This window comes from Danio aesculapii, chromosome 10 (assembly GCF_903798145.1).
Source record: "Danio aesculapii chromosome 10, fDanAes4.1, whole genome shotgun sequence".
NCBI classification, from domain to species: domain Eukaryota; kingdom Metazoa; phylum Chordata; class Actinopteri; order Cypriniformes; family Danionidae; genus Danio; species Danio aesculapii.
In genome coordinates, this window is record NC_079444.1 from 31,854,265 (window position 1) to 31,870,476 (window position 16,212).

General features: G+C 35.7%; 1 protein-coding gene across 1 annotated transcript in view; it reads left to right on the forward strand.

Moving 5' to 3' along the window:
- Nucleotides 1-14,628, forward strand: part of lhfpl6 (LHFPL tetraspan subfamily member 6) — an 81,672-nt gene extending 67,044 nt beyond the window's left edge. The window contains 3 exon segments of the mRNA XM_056467009.1: nucleotides 7,765-7,863; nucleotides 10,816-10,859; nucleotides 10,862-14,628. Of these exon segments, the coding sequence (XP_056322984.1) occupies nucleotides 7,765-7,863; nucleotides 10,816-10,859; nucleotides 10,862-10,936 (218 nt within the window). The 3' untranslated portion in view covers nucleotides 10,937-14,628.
- Nucleotides 14,629-16,212: the final 1,584 nt, after the last annotated feature.

Consider the following 16,212-nt stretch of genomic DNA (forward strand, 5'->3'; position numbering starts at 1 on the left):
ATGAGGTATCGTCAGTTGATAAAGTGATCGCAATAAATAGCCGGAAATATTGTGATGTAGTTTTAATACAATATCGCTCATCCCGGGTATGAAGGCTGTGTCTTTAAGCTTGTGTAAACAGCGTCCTGTTGTTGTTGTCCCTCATCTTTTGGTCTTCTCATTTCCAGAGGTGTTGTCAGGTTTGTGTGTGTGTAGTGTTGACAGTGGACCATCTGCTATGTTACACAATGACCACAGCTGTGTGTGGGTGTGTAGGTGTGTGTGTGTGTGTGGGGGGGGGGGGGGTATATCTACCTCTTAAAAACATTGTTATCAGGGTTGCAGCCTCCTGTTATTTTAACTAGTCTGTAGTTTATTTTTAGATTTTGTTTTAAGATGCTGTAAAGTAAGTGTGTTGTATACCGTAGTCTCTGATAGATTGTTTATTTTGTACATTTTAACATATTTCTAAATAACAAACAGCTAAATGTTTATTTAATTACATTTCTAAATTAGCAGTTACAACATTCAGATGTTTTAAATGAATTTAATTTCCGTTAAAATTAGAGCTTTAATAAATATTACAAATAATAAATTAGGATTCAATAAATAATAATAATAACACTGAAATAATTTAGTAATATATAAAAAACAATAAATTATTATTATTATTATCATTATTATTATTATTATTATCATCATTCATTCGTTTTCTTTTCAGCTTATTCCCTTTATTTATCTGGGGTCGCCACAGCGGAATGAACCGCCAACTTATCCAGCATATGTTTTACGCAGCGGATGCCCTTCCAGCTGCAACCTATCACTGGGAAATATTATTATTATTATTATTATTATTCATTCATTCATTTCTTTCGGCTTAGTCTCTATTTCAGAGATCGCCACAGCGGAATGAACCGCCAAATATTCCAGCATGTTTTATGCAGCAGATGCCCCTCCAGCGGCAAACCAGTACTGGGAAACACCCATACACACTCAGCCGGGACTCGAACCAGTGTCCTTCTTGCTGTGAGGCGGCAGTGCTAACCACTGAGCCACCATTCCACCCCATTATTATATATTGATTTTATTATTGATTTATTTCACTCACCGGCCACTTTATTAGGTACACTTTACTAGTACCGGGTTGGACCTCCTTTTGCCTTCAGAACTGCCTTAATGCTTCGTGGCATAGATTTAACAAGCTACTAGAAATATTCCTCAGAGATTTTGGTCCATATTGACATGATAGCATCACGCAGTTGCAGATTTGTCGGCTGCACATCCATGATGCGGATCTCCCGTTCCACCACATCCCAAAGGTGCTCTATTGGATTGAGATCTAGTGACTGTGGAGGCCATTTGAGTACAGTGAACTCATTGTCATGTTCAAGAAACCAGTCTGAGATGATTGGAATAATGGACCCAAAGTGTGCCAAGAAAAAATATCTCCCACACCATTACACCACCACCACCAACCTGAACCGTCGATACAAGGCTGGATGGATCCATGCATTCATGTTTTTGATGCCAAGTTCTGACCCTACCATCCGAATGTCGCAGCAGAAATCGAGACTCATCAGACCAGGCAACGTTTTTTTCCAATCTTCTATTGTCCAATTTTGGTGAGCCTGTGCCAATTGTAGCCTCAGTTTCCTGTTCTTAGCTGACAGGAATGGCACCCGGTGTGGTCTTCTGCTGCCTTCGGCTTCTCTTCCCCATTCTGATGCTCGGTTTGAACTGCAGCAGATCGTCTTGACCATGTCTACATGCCTAAATGCATTGAGTTGCCGCCATGTGATTGGCTGTTTAGAAATTTGCATTAACAAGCAGTTGGACATGTGTACCTAATAAAGTGGCCGATAAATGTATTTAAATATATACTGTATAATATGTTGTTGTTACTGTTGTTTTTAATATATTTATAAACTTACTGATGGTTGCTAAACATTAAACACTTAATAAATAAACTAAAGTTAATACAATCTTATCCATGGTGAGAAATTTAAAAATTGTTGTTGTTGATCTTATTACTAGTAAATGTATCAAGTACTGTTCAGATCCTAAAAGGTTTTCAAATAATAAGAATATAACTATTTAAAAATAAAGAACTTCAGAAATTACAATAAGAAATTGGTTAAGAATTATTATTATTATTATTATTATTATTATTATTATTATTATTATTATTCATAGTTTATAGTTCATGTTTTGTTTTTATGGTGAGATACAGTATTTAGAAATGTATATACGCATAGAAATAATAATAATAATAATTATTATTATTATTATTATTATTATTATTAAGTTCCTGCATTCATTTACTAAATTACAGTATTAAAGTATTGTTTCAATAAAGCATGGTGTGCTAAACCAATCTTCCTTTCAAGACAAGCATGAACTAATTCTAATGCACTTGATATAAACGTACTCCTTCCTGGGATCTCAAGTATTGGCAGCGCGTGCGACATGGGACTGAGAAGATTGAAGTTGATCACTGTTTTTGTGGCCTGATTAAAATTCAAAAGCCTGCCAGTCTCCAAGCTGAGAGAGAATTGTGTTTAGATGAGGCTTTAAAACAGGATTATGGGTTTCAGGTCGGAGCTTGATCTTTATATGTGAGCAACATGAGAATCCTTCGAGACGAGATTCTCCTGCTGGATTCTCATCTCCTCTTTCTTTCTCACACAAACCTACTGCTCTCCGCTTCATATTTTCTGTCTGTACACTTCTGAGCGCACACTTGCCGTTTCATGAGATCATTATCTAATGAGTCAAACTTTCCGCTCTTTTCTTCAAGTCAAAGCAAAATTCCTTTGGAGTTTCTCACATTTTGAGCTCTGGTGCTGCTTTTTGTAGTGTAGACTGCATACAATTTTCATGTGCGCACAGCACGGTATGTTACATTTAGTGTATACTTGTTTTTTTAAATGCATAGTATCTGGTTGTATAGTAATTGTTTTGTCAACACTATATGAATACCAGTTTTGTTGAGCGCTGTATCCAGTCTATGCTACTTTTAGTGCATACTTGTTTTTTAAATGCATAGTTTCTACTTGGTTAACACTACATACTACTACCAGTTTTGTTGTGCACTGTATCCAATCTATGTTAGTTTTAGTGCATACTTTTTTTTAAATGCATAGTATATATTTGTGTACTTGTTTATGGTAAACACTACATAGTGCATACCTGTTTTGTTGTGCACTGTATCCAATCTATGCTACTTTTAGTGCATACTTGTTTCTTAAAACGCTTAGTGTCTATTTGTATAGTAATGGTTTGTGGTGAACACTACATAGTGCATACCTGTTTTGTTGTGCACTGTATCCAATCTATGCTACCTTTAGTGCATACTTGTTTTTAATATGCACAGTGTCTATTTGTGTAATTGTTTGTGATCAACACTACATAACTGCATACCAGTTTTGTTGTGCACTGTATCCAATCTACGTTACTTTTAGTGCATACTTATTCTTTTAAATGCATACTATCTATTTATATAGTGTTATTTTGTGGTCAACACTACTAGTGCATACCAGTTTTGTTGTGCAATGTATCCAATCTACGTTACTTTTAGTGCATACTTAATTTTTCAAATGCATAGTATCTATTTATATAGTAATTGTCTGTGGTCAACACTACATAACTGCATACCAGTTTTGTTGTGCACTGCATTTAATCTATGCTACCTTTAGTGCATACTTATTTTTAATATGCACAGTGTCTATTTGTGTAATTGTTTGTGATCAACACTACATAACTGCATACCAGTTTTGTTGTGCACTGTATCCAATCTACGTTACTTGTAGTGCATACTTATTTTTTTAAATGCATACTATCTATTTATTTATAGTGTTATTTTGTGGTCAACACTACATAGTGCATACCAGTTTTGTTGTGCACTGTATTCAATCTATACTACTTTTAGTGCATACTTGTTTTTTTTAAATGCATTGTGTCTATTTGTATACTTGTTTGTGGTCAACTCTACATAGTACATACTAGTTCTGTTGTGCACTGTATTATGTAGTGCATGCTTATTTCTTAAATGCATAGTGTCTATATAGTAATTGTCTGTGCTCAACACTATATAGTTTGTGTACTTGTTTGTGGTCAACACTATAGTGCATGCCAGTTTTGTTGTGCACTGTATCCAATCTATGCTACTTTTAGAGCATACTTGTTTTTTAATGCAAAGTGTCTTTGTGTATAGTAGTTGTTTATGGTAAACACTACAAAGCACATACCAGTTTTGTTGTGCACTGCATCCAATCTATGCTACCTTTAGTGCATACTTGTTTTTAATATGCACAGTTTCTATTTGTGTAATTGTTTGTGATCAACACTACATAGTGCATACCAGCTTTGTTGTGCACTGTATCCAATCTACGTTACTTTTAGTGCATACTTATTCTTTTAAATGCATACTATCTATTTATATAGTGTTATTTTGTGGTCAACACTACATACTGCATACCAGTTTTGTTGTGCAATGCATCCAATCTACGTTACTTTTAGTGCATACTTATATTTTAAATGCATACTAGCTATTTATATAGTGTTATTTTGTGGTCAACACTACATAGTGCATACCAGTTTTGTTGTGCACTGTATTCAATCTATACTACTTTTAGTGCATACTTGTTTTTTTTAAATGCATTGTGTCTATTTGTTTACTTGTTTGTGGTCAACTCTACATAGTACATACTAGTTCTGTTGTGCACTGTATTATGTAGTGCATGCTTATTTCTTAAATGCATAGTGTCTATATAGTAATTGTCTGTGCTCAACACTATATAGTTTGTGTACTTGTTTGTGGTCAACACTATAGTGCATGCCAGTTTTGTTGTGCACTGTATCCAATCTACGTTACTTTTAGTGCATACTTAATTTTTCAAATGCATAGTATCTATTTATATAGTAATTGTCTGTGGTCAACACTACATAGTGCATACCAGTTTTGTTGTGCACTGTATCATATCTATGCTATTTTTAGTGCATACTTGTTTCTTAAAATGCTTGGTGTCTTTTTGTATATAAATGGTTTGTGGTGAACACTACATAGTGCATACCTGTTTTGTTGTGCACTGTATCCAATCTATGCTACTTTTAGAGCATACTTGTTTTTAATGCATAGTGTCTTTGTGTATAGTAGTTGTTTATGGTGAACACTACATAGTGCATACCTGTTTTGTTGTGCACTGTATCCAATCTATGCTACCTTTAGTGCATACTTGTTTTTAATATGCACAGTGTGTAATTGTTTGTGATCAACACTACATAGTGCATACCATTTTTTGTGCACTGTATCTAATCTACGTTACTTTTAGTGCATACTTATTTTTTTTAAATGCATACCATCTATTTATATAGTGTTATTTTGTGGTCAACACTACTTAGTGCATACCAACTTTGTTGTGCACTGTATCCAATCTATACTACTTTTATTTCATACTTGTTTTTTTAATGCATAGTGTCTGTTTGTGTAGGAATGTCTATGGCCACACTACATAGTGCATGCCAGTTTTTATAAATTTTTGCACTCTAGTCTTGTGTAAACCTTTATTGCACACACCAGCATGCACTTTAATTAGTATATGCTGAATGTACACTTCATACTTTTCCCCAAACTTTCCCTAAACTATAGGATTAACACAGCTGAAAAGCCAGAGCCACATACTGCCAGAAGCCCACTGTAGGCCAACAAGCTGCATTTTTCAGAGTGAGTGTGTGCAGCTCTCCGTCCCTCGTATTCACTTTATCACTGTCAATTTTTCCTCACCTTTTCTGTGACGAAAGGACCTCCTCGTTTCACAGCACTGCGACGGTCCATTTTTGTCTTGGTCAAGGAGAACTGCTGCACTCGCAACTTTAAAAACCAGGCTGAAATGTGCAATATGTAAAAGCTTAATTCTTCATGCGCATAATATCTGGCCCAATATCAGCTATCGATTCCTTATTCATAGTTCCTGTGATTCCCGGTGAAAAATATGAAATGATCTAAAAGCTTATTTCCCCTCTCTGTATTCTTTGGCAGTCTTTTGCAACTCCGAATGTCATTTTTATAAGTGCCTGACTCAAAGTAATGGATTTTCAGGCCTGCTTGAATGGGTGGAGGGAAAAGGAGGCATTTGAAGAATTTTAAAGACAAAGACTGTTTTTTTTTCTTTTGAAAGTCTGACAAAGAGCGGCTTCTACAATACTGGGATACTAATGCCTGAATCTGGGTTTTAATATATCAAAGAATATCCAACACATCAAAGTATGAGTACAAATGAAAGCGCTTCATTCCAAAAATAAACGTTGTTACTTTTAGCTGGTGTGGGAGTGTTCTTTGTGTTCGCTTCTTTGCCCTTTCATTATCGCAGACAACAGCTACTTGGGCACAGACAACTTGAGATGATCACACACCCATCATTTGTAACCAGACACAAAGAGAAGCGAACATTACAGGACAGACGCTCTAGCTGTTAAATATGTGTTCCATTCACACTGTTAGACAGATAGTTCACTCTATATACAGGTATTTACTTAAGTCCAAAAGTATACTTAGTGTACTTGCTTTTGTGTACGTGCAGTTGAATGCTTTGCAAACCATGCTCTGTTTGATAATGTGCACAAAGTGAGAAATGCTGATGCTTTATTGTTTTTGTCATACTTTCTTGTGGTTCAGATGGTCACAAATGGATAAACAACAAACAAAAAATCAAGATCTACACACACACACACACACACACACACTAAACTGAAAAAACACAATCAAAAATAACCCTTAGCAACTATGTAATTTGTTATTACACCAAACGCAAAATCACCACACCAACCAACTCACTCTCCTGCCCCACGCCCGTTTTCCCTTTTTAAAAGACGCCCTGGGTCACTCCAGCCAATCCCAGGGCACGTCGTCTGCATAATTAGGGTGCAGATGAAAAGAGAGGGAGAGAGAGAGAGAGAGAGAGACATGCACACCTGCGAACGCAACACCACACTTCTTGAAAATACTTATAAGTACTTGAATTACAGCCATATGGATTCAAGGCCTGGAAGTAAAATCAAACATAGGACCTTGAAAGTGCTGGTGTGGTTATAGCATAGATATAATCCACATTAAATTGTCTAAATGATTTTCCAACATGATCACTAATCACTACTCATTTAAAATGTTTTGTCTTTAAATAAACAAATTAAAAATATATATAATAAAGTGAACTATAAGCATCAGGGTGAACAATGGCACATGGTTTGCAGTTCATTTTATTAGGAAACGTTCTGGAAAAGATTTAGAGCTCACTGGAGAGGAGGAGCCGTATTGAACCTACAGCTTTATGTGTTTCTGGTGGGAATTACATGCCTGTTTATTTTTGCTGAATTGGTAAGAACATAAAAGGAGAAATATGAAAGAATTCCCAAGAAGCTTGTTTATAAATAAGCTTCTTGCTGCATTCATTATCATATTTTCATGGCTGTTTGGATCTTGAGTCCAGATGAAGCACTAGATTTGTGCTTCTTCGTCTCTGCGGAGGTGTGAGTTTGCGTTAGCGTGTGATCGAGTATCTGTGTCAAATAAAAAAAACAAGCTAATGATCCCAGCGTTGTTTGCAGTAAAACAAATAATAGCTTTTTAGACCAGTGACAAAATGCATGAAGTGCTATTTTTAATGCCTATGGTCTATTTTCAGGAGATATCGCACTCTCCTCCTCAAAGCAATGGGAGCTCTTTCAGTCTTGTTTTAAAGTTTCTCTTGGGTGTGTTTGTATTCACGGTGTGTGTTTGTGTGTTTGCAGGGCTGCTGATCGGGTCTGGATGTGCCCTGTACCCTTTAGGCTGGGACAGTGAAGAGGTCAGACAGACTTGCAGCAACAGTTCTGACCAGTTTGATCTTGGTATGTTTGGTCATACTTACGTGTACGTTCACACACAAAACTTTTAATTATATTACACCTGGCAAAAAATACTCTTTCAAAATGCCATTATTGGACATTTTTGTGACTGACACAGTTTCAATTCACTATAATCTTCTGCGGGAAGCTGCTTTGACACAATCACATTGTAAAAGCGCTAGAGAAATAAACATGAATTGAATTGTGAGTGTGGCCAGTAAATTTACAGTTGAAGTCTAAATTATTAGCCCTCCTGTAAAATTTCAATTATTTTTCAAGTATTTTTAAGTGTTGTTTAACGGAGAGATGGTTTTTCAACACATTTTTGAACAAAATAGGTTTAATTAATTTAAAGTGTAATAAAGTGCAATTTAATAGCTTAAATAGGTTAATTGTTAACTGTTAACTATTCAAATAGTTAAATGTTAACTATTCAAGTTAGTTAAATGGTTTGTTTTGTAGCCAATGGGGAAAAAAGGTGTTCTTAAGAGGGCTAATAAATGATGATAAAAATTTAATATAGTTTTAATTCCAGCTAAACTAAAAGAAATAAGACTTTCTCCAGATTACAAGATTATTGTTAAGTGTGACGTCACGCTAAGCGGAGTCCAAGTGCTCTATTAAACTGTATGAGGAGACTCATCAAATGGTAATAATAAACGTTCACAAAGTGATGTAATACTTTCAAAAATTGCGATTGCAATATATGTCCATGCCTTATATCAGACGGCCAGAAAATTACACATTTTTTATAAATTGTTAAAATTTTGGCATATGTGATGCAGCAAGCTCAGAGGATGATGAGTACACTATGATTTTATATAAAATTCACTTTAATGTGTGATATGACTAAAAAGGTCATAAACGCATATTTTCTCAATTCAAATGAGTAGCCGCTTAGACTCGGAAACAGTATTCCATTCGTCACAGATATGTCACGACTTATCAAGCGGATAGGAAATGCTGTGAAAATTTCCCTGGCTCCATTAAACATCGCTTGAGAATTATTTGAAAACTAATTCTAATTTCATAAGAGTGCTAATAATAGTCTTCACCTGTACATGTTATGGGTTTTTGTTTGTTTTAAGAAACTAATACTTTTATTTTAAAGTTATTTTACATAGATCATAAGTGACCATAATCCCAAAAACGAATCTATTACTATTAAACGCTGTTATTTTTTACTTTCTTTTCCTCATGAAGACCTAAAAAAATGTTTAATAAAAATATAGTTGTTATAAGCAGCACAACTGTTTTCTGCGTTAATAATAATGAGAAATGTCCTTGAGCACTAAATTATCATATTAGAACGTTTTTAAATAAATATATTCAATTCAATTGAATTCATCTTTATTTCTATAGCACTTTTACAATGTAGACTGGGTCAAAGCAGCTTCACAGAGAAGTTCTAGTAAATTGAAATTGAGTCTGTCAGTCCAGTTTCAGAGTTAAAGTTCAGTTTAGTTTATTTCAATGTGGTTTAATTTTTGCTGCTGAAAGTCCAATCACTGAAAAGCAAATCCATCGATGCGCAGCTCCACAAGTCCCAAACCAAGCAAGACAGTGGCAAAAGTGGCGAGGAACAAAACTTCAATTGACATAAGTGTTTCTAACTAAATGTCTGGTGCATTAAGACAGGAAGAGTATGTCCTATAGGTGGCTGTCAAGCCCTCTCACCTGCATGCAGCAATATTTAATAATACATGCAAATATATGTGATTACAAAAAAATATTTGGTGGAATAACCCTTGATTCTTACTCACAACACATGAGAACATTTGTTTTTCAGTTGTCATTTTCTGAATGAATAAATGAATGAATTAATTTCTTTATTAATAGTTTTGTTTAAAATATGCTTGCCGTCTTTTGTGTACAGACGATTGTTGGTAATAATGAGGAATTACCAACCTAGGTCACACATGACACAGGTCACACCGATTCCCGGTTGCAAAAAACACCGGTTGCAATAGCAAACATGTCGTGTTTTGTGGAAGGATGCCAAATTCCAAAAATAAAAAACGTAACTTTTACTGTACACCACACTGCTTTTAATGCCAACCGCTGCCGTCTTTGGCTAAAAGGGAGCTGAATGCAGTGAGGACCTAATTAAAATGCTTGACTCTGCAGTTCACGCTATGCTAAATCATACACATTACTCGTTTTTGATTGCAGCAATAATTTCAGCAAAAATATGGTTCATTAAACTGCAGACACTGAATGCTACGAATGAAATGTAAAAATGTAAGTTCACATATCCTAACCCTGCTATACAGGTGCAGTTCACTGTCAGAATGCAGTCTTTTTGCTTGATGATTACCCAGGCCTTGTACAGTTCCGTCTTCTCTCCTTGTCTTTGGCTAGGCAGAACCTTGGTCTTTAGCACTACAAAGTTTGAATCTGGTAATCATGGAACATTATTTCTTGCACATGACCACACAGAACAAAATTGTAGGCATCCAAAGACTTGTAGATCTTTAACTTCTCTCTTGGAAAATCACTTGGTGTTTCAATGAGATGTTGTATATTTGGGCTGGATGCTTGGCCATTTCATCTCATCCAATATCCATTGGGAGGGTGCTATCGCAAATAAACCTGTCAGACGAGCGCGCTCACTTTAATGTTAATTTTGCCGAATAACTGTGCTTATCACTGGGTGACGAGCTGTTATAATACGCTGAAAGCATTATGTAATTAATATATAAAATATGTAATCAATATAACTTATTTCTAAGGCAACAACAAACTCTGTACTACATCGGATGTCATTCCCTCGCTGTAAATGCTAGCGCTCCTGGTTTTTTCTGCAACCTCGCTGCGCGCACATCCTGAATGTTTACAAACTGGAAATTGGTCTATTGGCTTCTTTTGAACTATATAAAAACACATATTGTGCGTTGCATATTATATTGTGTGAACATAATGAATGAGTCCTGATTATCCTTTTATGTTTTTCAGGTTCTTGTGAGATCGGATGGGCTTATTACTGCACCGGGGCTGGAGAGCAGCGGCGGCCATGCTTTTGTGCACGTGGATGGCGTGTTTTGCAGGGAAGAAGCAGAAACACTATCCTTACTAAAGACAAAAACTATGACCACCACATACTGTATATGGGCATGACTTTCAGTTTTTTGTGAAACAAGAAACCTTCTACATCAAGCTTCCTGAATGCATATCATACACAAAGACACAAGACTGAGCGTTGACCTTTCTGTGTCAGGTCCCAATTGAGATTTTTCCTCTGATTGACCTTTGACCTGCATCGGGATCTTTTGCATTTTAAGTGATGCCAGTATCATTAATGGGAATATATCAGACGGCCTATTGACTTTTATGTTCAAAAGGACCTACTGTAGTACTCTCATTTATCATTTTTTTATTGTGTTTGTGTAAGTACGTTATTCTTGGTGGATTAAGTTGTTGCGTATCAGTACATTGTGTTTTTATAATAACCTAGTCTATATTATACCTTCATTCATGTCCTGTTATTTCTTTAAAATGATAGTTCAACCAAAAAGCTAAATGTACTCACTATTTACTCATCCTCAAATCTTTATGAGTTTCGTTTTTCTGCTGAAACTCATTCATGCATTCATTTTCCTTCAGCTTAGTCCCTTTATTCATCAGGGGTTGCCACTGCGGAATGAACCACCAACTTATCCAGCACATGTTTTACACAGTGGATGCCCTTCCAGCTGCAACCCTGTACTGTGAAACATCCCTACACACTCATTCACACACATACTTACAAGCTTATTCAATTCACCTATAGTGCATGTGTTTGGACTGTGGGGGAAATCAAAGCACACAGAGGAAACCCGCACGAACACGGGGAGAACATGCAAACTCCACACAGAAATGCCAAAAGAAGCTAACTAAACTAATAGAAGATATTTTTATAGAAAGCTTGAAATTGGTTGCCATTGACCTCCACAGTATGAAAAGCAAATAGTATGGAAGTCAATGGTTACCTGTTTTCAGCTTTCCTCAAAATATCTTCTTTTGTGTAGAACAACAGTAGAAAGAAACACAAACAGGTTTGTGACAAGGTAAAGGTCTAAAGGAAAAGTAAATGTTTACAATTTTTTTGTTTTTAGTTTTGAATGAATTATCTCTTTAAAGGGATTGTTCACTTTGAAAGTAATACAACATACAGGCAAAACAAAATGAATACCTACGGCTCCATGAAGCGAAACAATCAAAGTTGAACATAGATTACAGCATTATTAACTTAAATCCATAGATTCGATAAATGGTTCAGTGTGCAATAATATTAATAATAACAGACCACAATTGTGAGCAAGACAAACATTGAAGCAATGATGAGCAAAACCTAATTATGTTGAAAAGAATTCAAAACACCAAATGTGATGAACGAAATACCCCATTTCAAAAGTAAAACATACTCTAATTGGTAGTGCAATCTACACAACATGTGTAAGTGCACTGTGTGGGTGGCCCCCCTTCCACCCACACACTGCTCTTATACATGTTGTGTAGATTGCACTACCTACTACCAGTGTTCGATGTGATCCGGATATGTTGTGGTTCTGTGACTGCTGGTGTTGGTTGCTGTATGGTTAAAAAATTATGACAGTTAACATAACTAGGTAAGATTCAATCTAAATTAATTAAAATTGAATAATAATCTAATATTTTTGGGCTTTTTTGTGCATTTGGGTGGGTTTTGGGCTGAAAAAAGTCAGCTATATTTGGCAACACTGTTCATGAACCACAGGTATTAATTTTGTTTTGTCTACACAGTTGAAGTCAGAATTATTAGCCCCCCTTTGAATTTTCTTTCTTTTTTAAATATTTAGCAAATGTTTAACAGAGCAAGGAAATTTTCACAGTATGTCTGATAATATTTTTTTCGTGTAGAGAAAGTCTTATTTGTTTTATTTCAGCTAGAATAAAAGCAGTTTTTAATTTTTTAAAGACCATTTTATGGTCAAAATTATTAGCCCGCATAAGCAATATATATATTTTTTGATAGTCTATAAAACAAACCATCGTTATACAATAACTTGCCTAATTACCCTAACCTGCCTAGTTAACCTAATTAACCTAGTTAAGTCTTTAAATGTCACTTTAAGCTGTATAGAATTGTCTTGAAAAATATCTGGTAAACTATTATTTGCTGTCATTATGGCAAAGATAAAATAAATCAGTTATTAGAAATGAGTTATTAAAACTATTATGTTTAGAAATGTGTTGAAAAAAAACTGCTCTCTGTTAAACAGAAATTGGGGGAAAAAATAATAATTGATAATTCAATTCAATTCACCTTTATTTGTATAGCGCTTATACAATGTAGATTGTGTCAAAGCAGCTTCACATAAAAGGTCATAGTAAATTGGAACAGTGTAGTTCAATTTGTAGTGTTTAAGTTCAGTTCAGTTTAGCTCAGTTCAGTGTGGTTTAATAATCACTACTGAAAGTCCAAATATGATAATTCTGACGTCAACTGTGTTTTTTTTTTTTTTGTACTCTCAAAATGGCGGTAGCTGTTGACTTGCATTTTTGAGGAGGTTTCAGCTGAAAATTCCCTGAGTGTAAGTGAACTAAATGGTTATTTCACCTAAAAATGTCAATTCTTTTATTTATTACTCACCCTCATGTTGTTTCAGTCCCAAATTAATATATTTTAAGGCCAATTCACACCACACAAACAAACGCCAACAAACAAGATGGCCATTGTGTTTAGAATCTTATGAAAATATGACGGTCATGATCACACTGCCCTAACAATTGCCACAGACAGTAATTAAATAGTTATTTAAGTTGTCCTTCTCAGGGCTGAAAAGACATCTACATGAAGCCTGTCTGGCCCCCAGTCAGATTAAGTACCAGTTTGTTGTCGTTTGTTGCAAAATCATATTACACTGCTCAAATATTCCACAATTCAACAAATGAAGATGGCACATATTCAATCAGGTGAAAGCAAACTCGCAACAAATGTTTAAAAATACGCTCAAATTTGTACAGAGCTTCATTCATTCATTTTCCTTTAGATTAATCTCTGATTTATCAGAGGTCAACACAGCGGAATCAACCACCAACTATTCCAGCATATGTTTTATGCAGCGGATGCCCTTCCAGCCGTAACCCAGTACTGGGAAACACCCATACACACATTCAAACAAACTCATACACTACGGCCAATTTAGATAATCCAATTAACCTATAGCGCATGTGAACTGTGGGGGAAACCGGAGCACCCGGAGGAAACCCACGCCAACTCTGCAACAACATGTAAACTCCACACAGAAATGCCAACTGACCTAGCTGGGACTCGAACCACTGATCTCCTTGCTGTGAGGCGACAGTGCTAATCACTGAGCCGACGTGCAGCCATTTTTTAAGCTTCATATGATTATAATTAAAGTCACATGGAATATTTTGACAATATTTTAAGTTTTCTTTTTAGACTTTTCCTGTTTATAGAGGACGAGAGAGCTCTCTGATTTCATCTAAAATATCTTGATTTGTGTTCTGAAGAAGAACGAAGATCTCAGGGTTTTGGAATGACACGAAGGAGAGTAATTCATGACAGAATTTTCATTTTTGGGTGACAACTTTTGTGTGAACTATCCTTTTAAAAGTCTCAACTCCAAATAATATACATATCCAACAGACTGTATTTGCTAATAATTGTATGTTTGACAGTATATTAGGATCTTTGTTTGATATTTACGACCTTTATATAGCACATGCATACATGTCTATTATATTTCACACCATATGTAAATAAATACTGTGATTTTACAAGCTATAGTGGAATCATTTTGTATAGCACTTGAAAAATGTTTATTTGGATTGCTGATATACAGTGATTACACCCATCACAAATCTCTCGTTTAAATTAATATTTTCTATAGGATGCTTTACAATATTATATTTGTGCATATGCAATAGATTAGTCAGTACTGAAGCCAAATCTGGAGCTAATCTAACAAAATATCTTATGATAACACCCCAAAATCAGTGGCCCAAATTTATGTTAGGAAAAAAATATGAAATACATTTTTATTTTGTAATTTATAATTTTTTTGGAAATTGAATGTATTATCTTTCTATTTCTAAAGATGTTCTGTGACTAAAATATTATTTTAATAAATAAATCTAAATCAGTTTTTTTTTAAATACACCAAAATACACTCAGCGGCCACTTTATTAGGTACATGGAGGTTGAACTGAAGCATCAGAATGGGGAAGAAAGGTGATTTAAGTGACTTTGAACGTGGCATGGTTGTTGGTGCTAGAATGGGCTGGTCTGCGTATTTCAGAAACTGCGTATCTACTGGGATTTTCACGCACAACCATCTCTAGGGTGTACGGAGAATGGTTCGAAAAAGGAGAAAATATCTATTAAGCGGCAGTTCTGTGGGCGCAAATGCCTTGTTGATGCCAGATGTCAGAGGAGAATAGCCTCCTCAGACTGGTTGGAGCTGATAGAAAGGCAGCAGTAACTCAAATAACCACTCGTTACAACCGAGGTATGCAGAAGAGCATCTCTGAATGCACAACATATTGAACCTTGAGGTGGATGGGCTACAACAGCAGAAGACCACACTGGGTGCCACTCCTGTCAGCTAAGAACAGGAAACTGAGGCTACAATTGGCACAGGCTCACCAAAATTGGACAATAGAAGATTGGAAAAACGTTGCCTGGTATGATGAGTCTTGATTTCTGCTGCGACATTCAGATGGTAGGGTCAAAATTTGGCATCAACAACATGAAAGCATAGATCCATCCTGCCTTGTGTCAATGGTTCAGGCTGCTGGTGGTGGCGTAATGGTGTGGGGGATATTTTCTTGGCACACTTTGGTCAATTAGATGCTCAGTTAGTACCAATTGAGCATCGTGTCAACGCCACAGCTTACCTAAGTATTGTTGCTGACCATGTCCATCCCTTTATGACCACAGTGTACCAATCTTCTGATGGCTACTTCCAGCATGATAACTCGCCATGTCATAAAGCGCGAATCATCTCAGACTAGTTTCTTGAACATGACAATGAGTTCACTGTACTTAAATGGCCTCCACAGTCACCATAACTCAATCCAATAGAGCACCTTTTAAATGTGGTGGAACGGGAGATTTGCATCATGGATGTGCAGCCAACAAATCTGCAGCAATTGTGTGATGCTATCATGTCAATATGGACTAAAATCTCTGAGGAATATTTCCAGTACCTTGTTAAATCTTTGCAACGAAGGATTAAGGCAGTTCTGAAGGCAAAAGTGGATCCAATCAGGTACTAGTAAGATGTACCTAATAAAGTGGCCAGTAAGTGTATATTACCCATATTCACTGAAAAATAGATAAAATATTCATTTTCAAAATGGGGT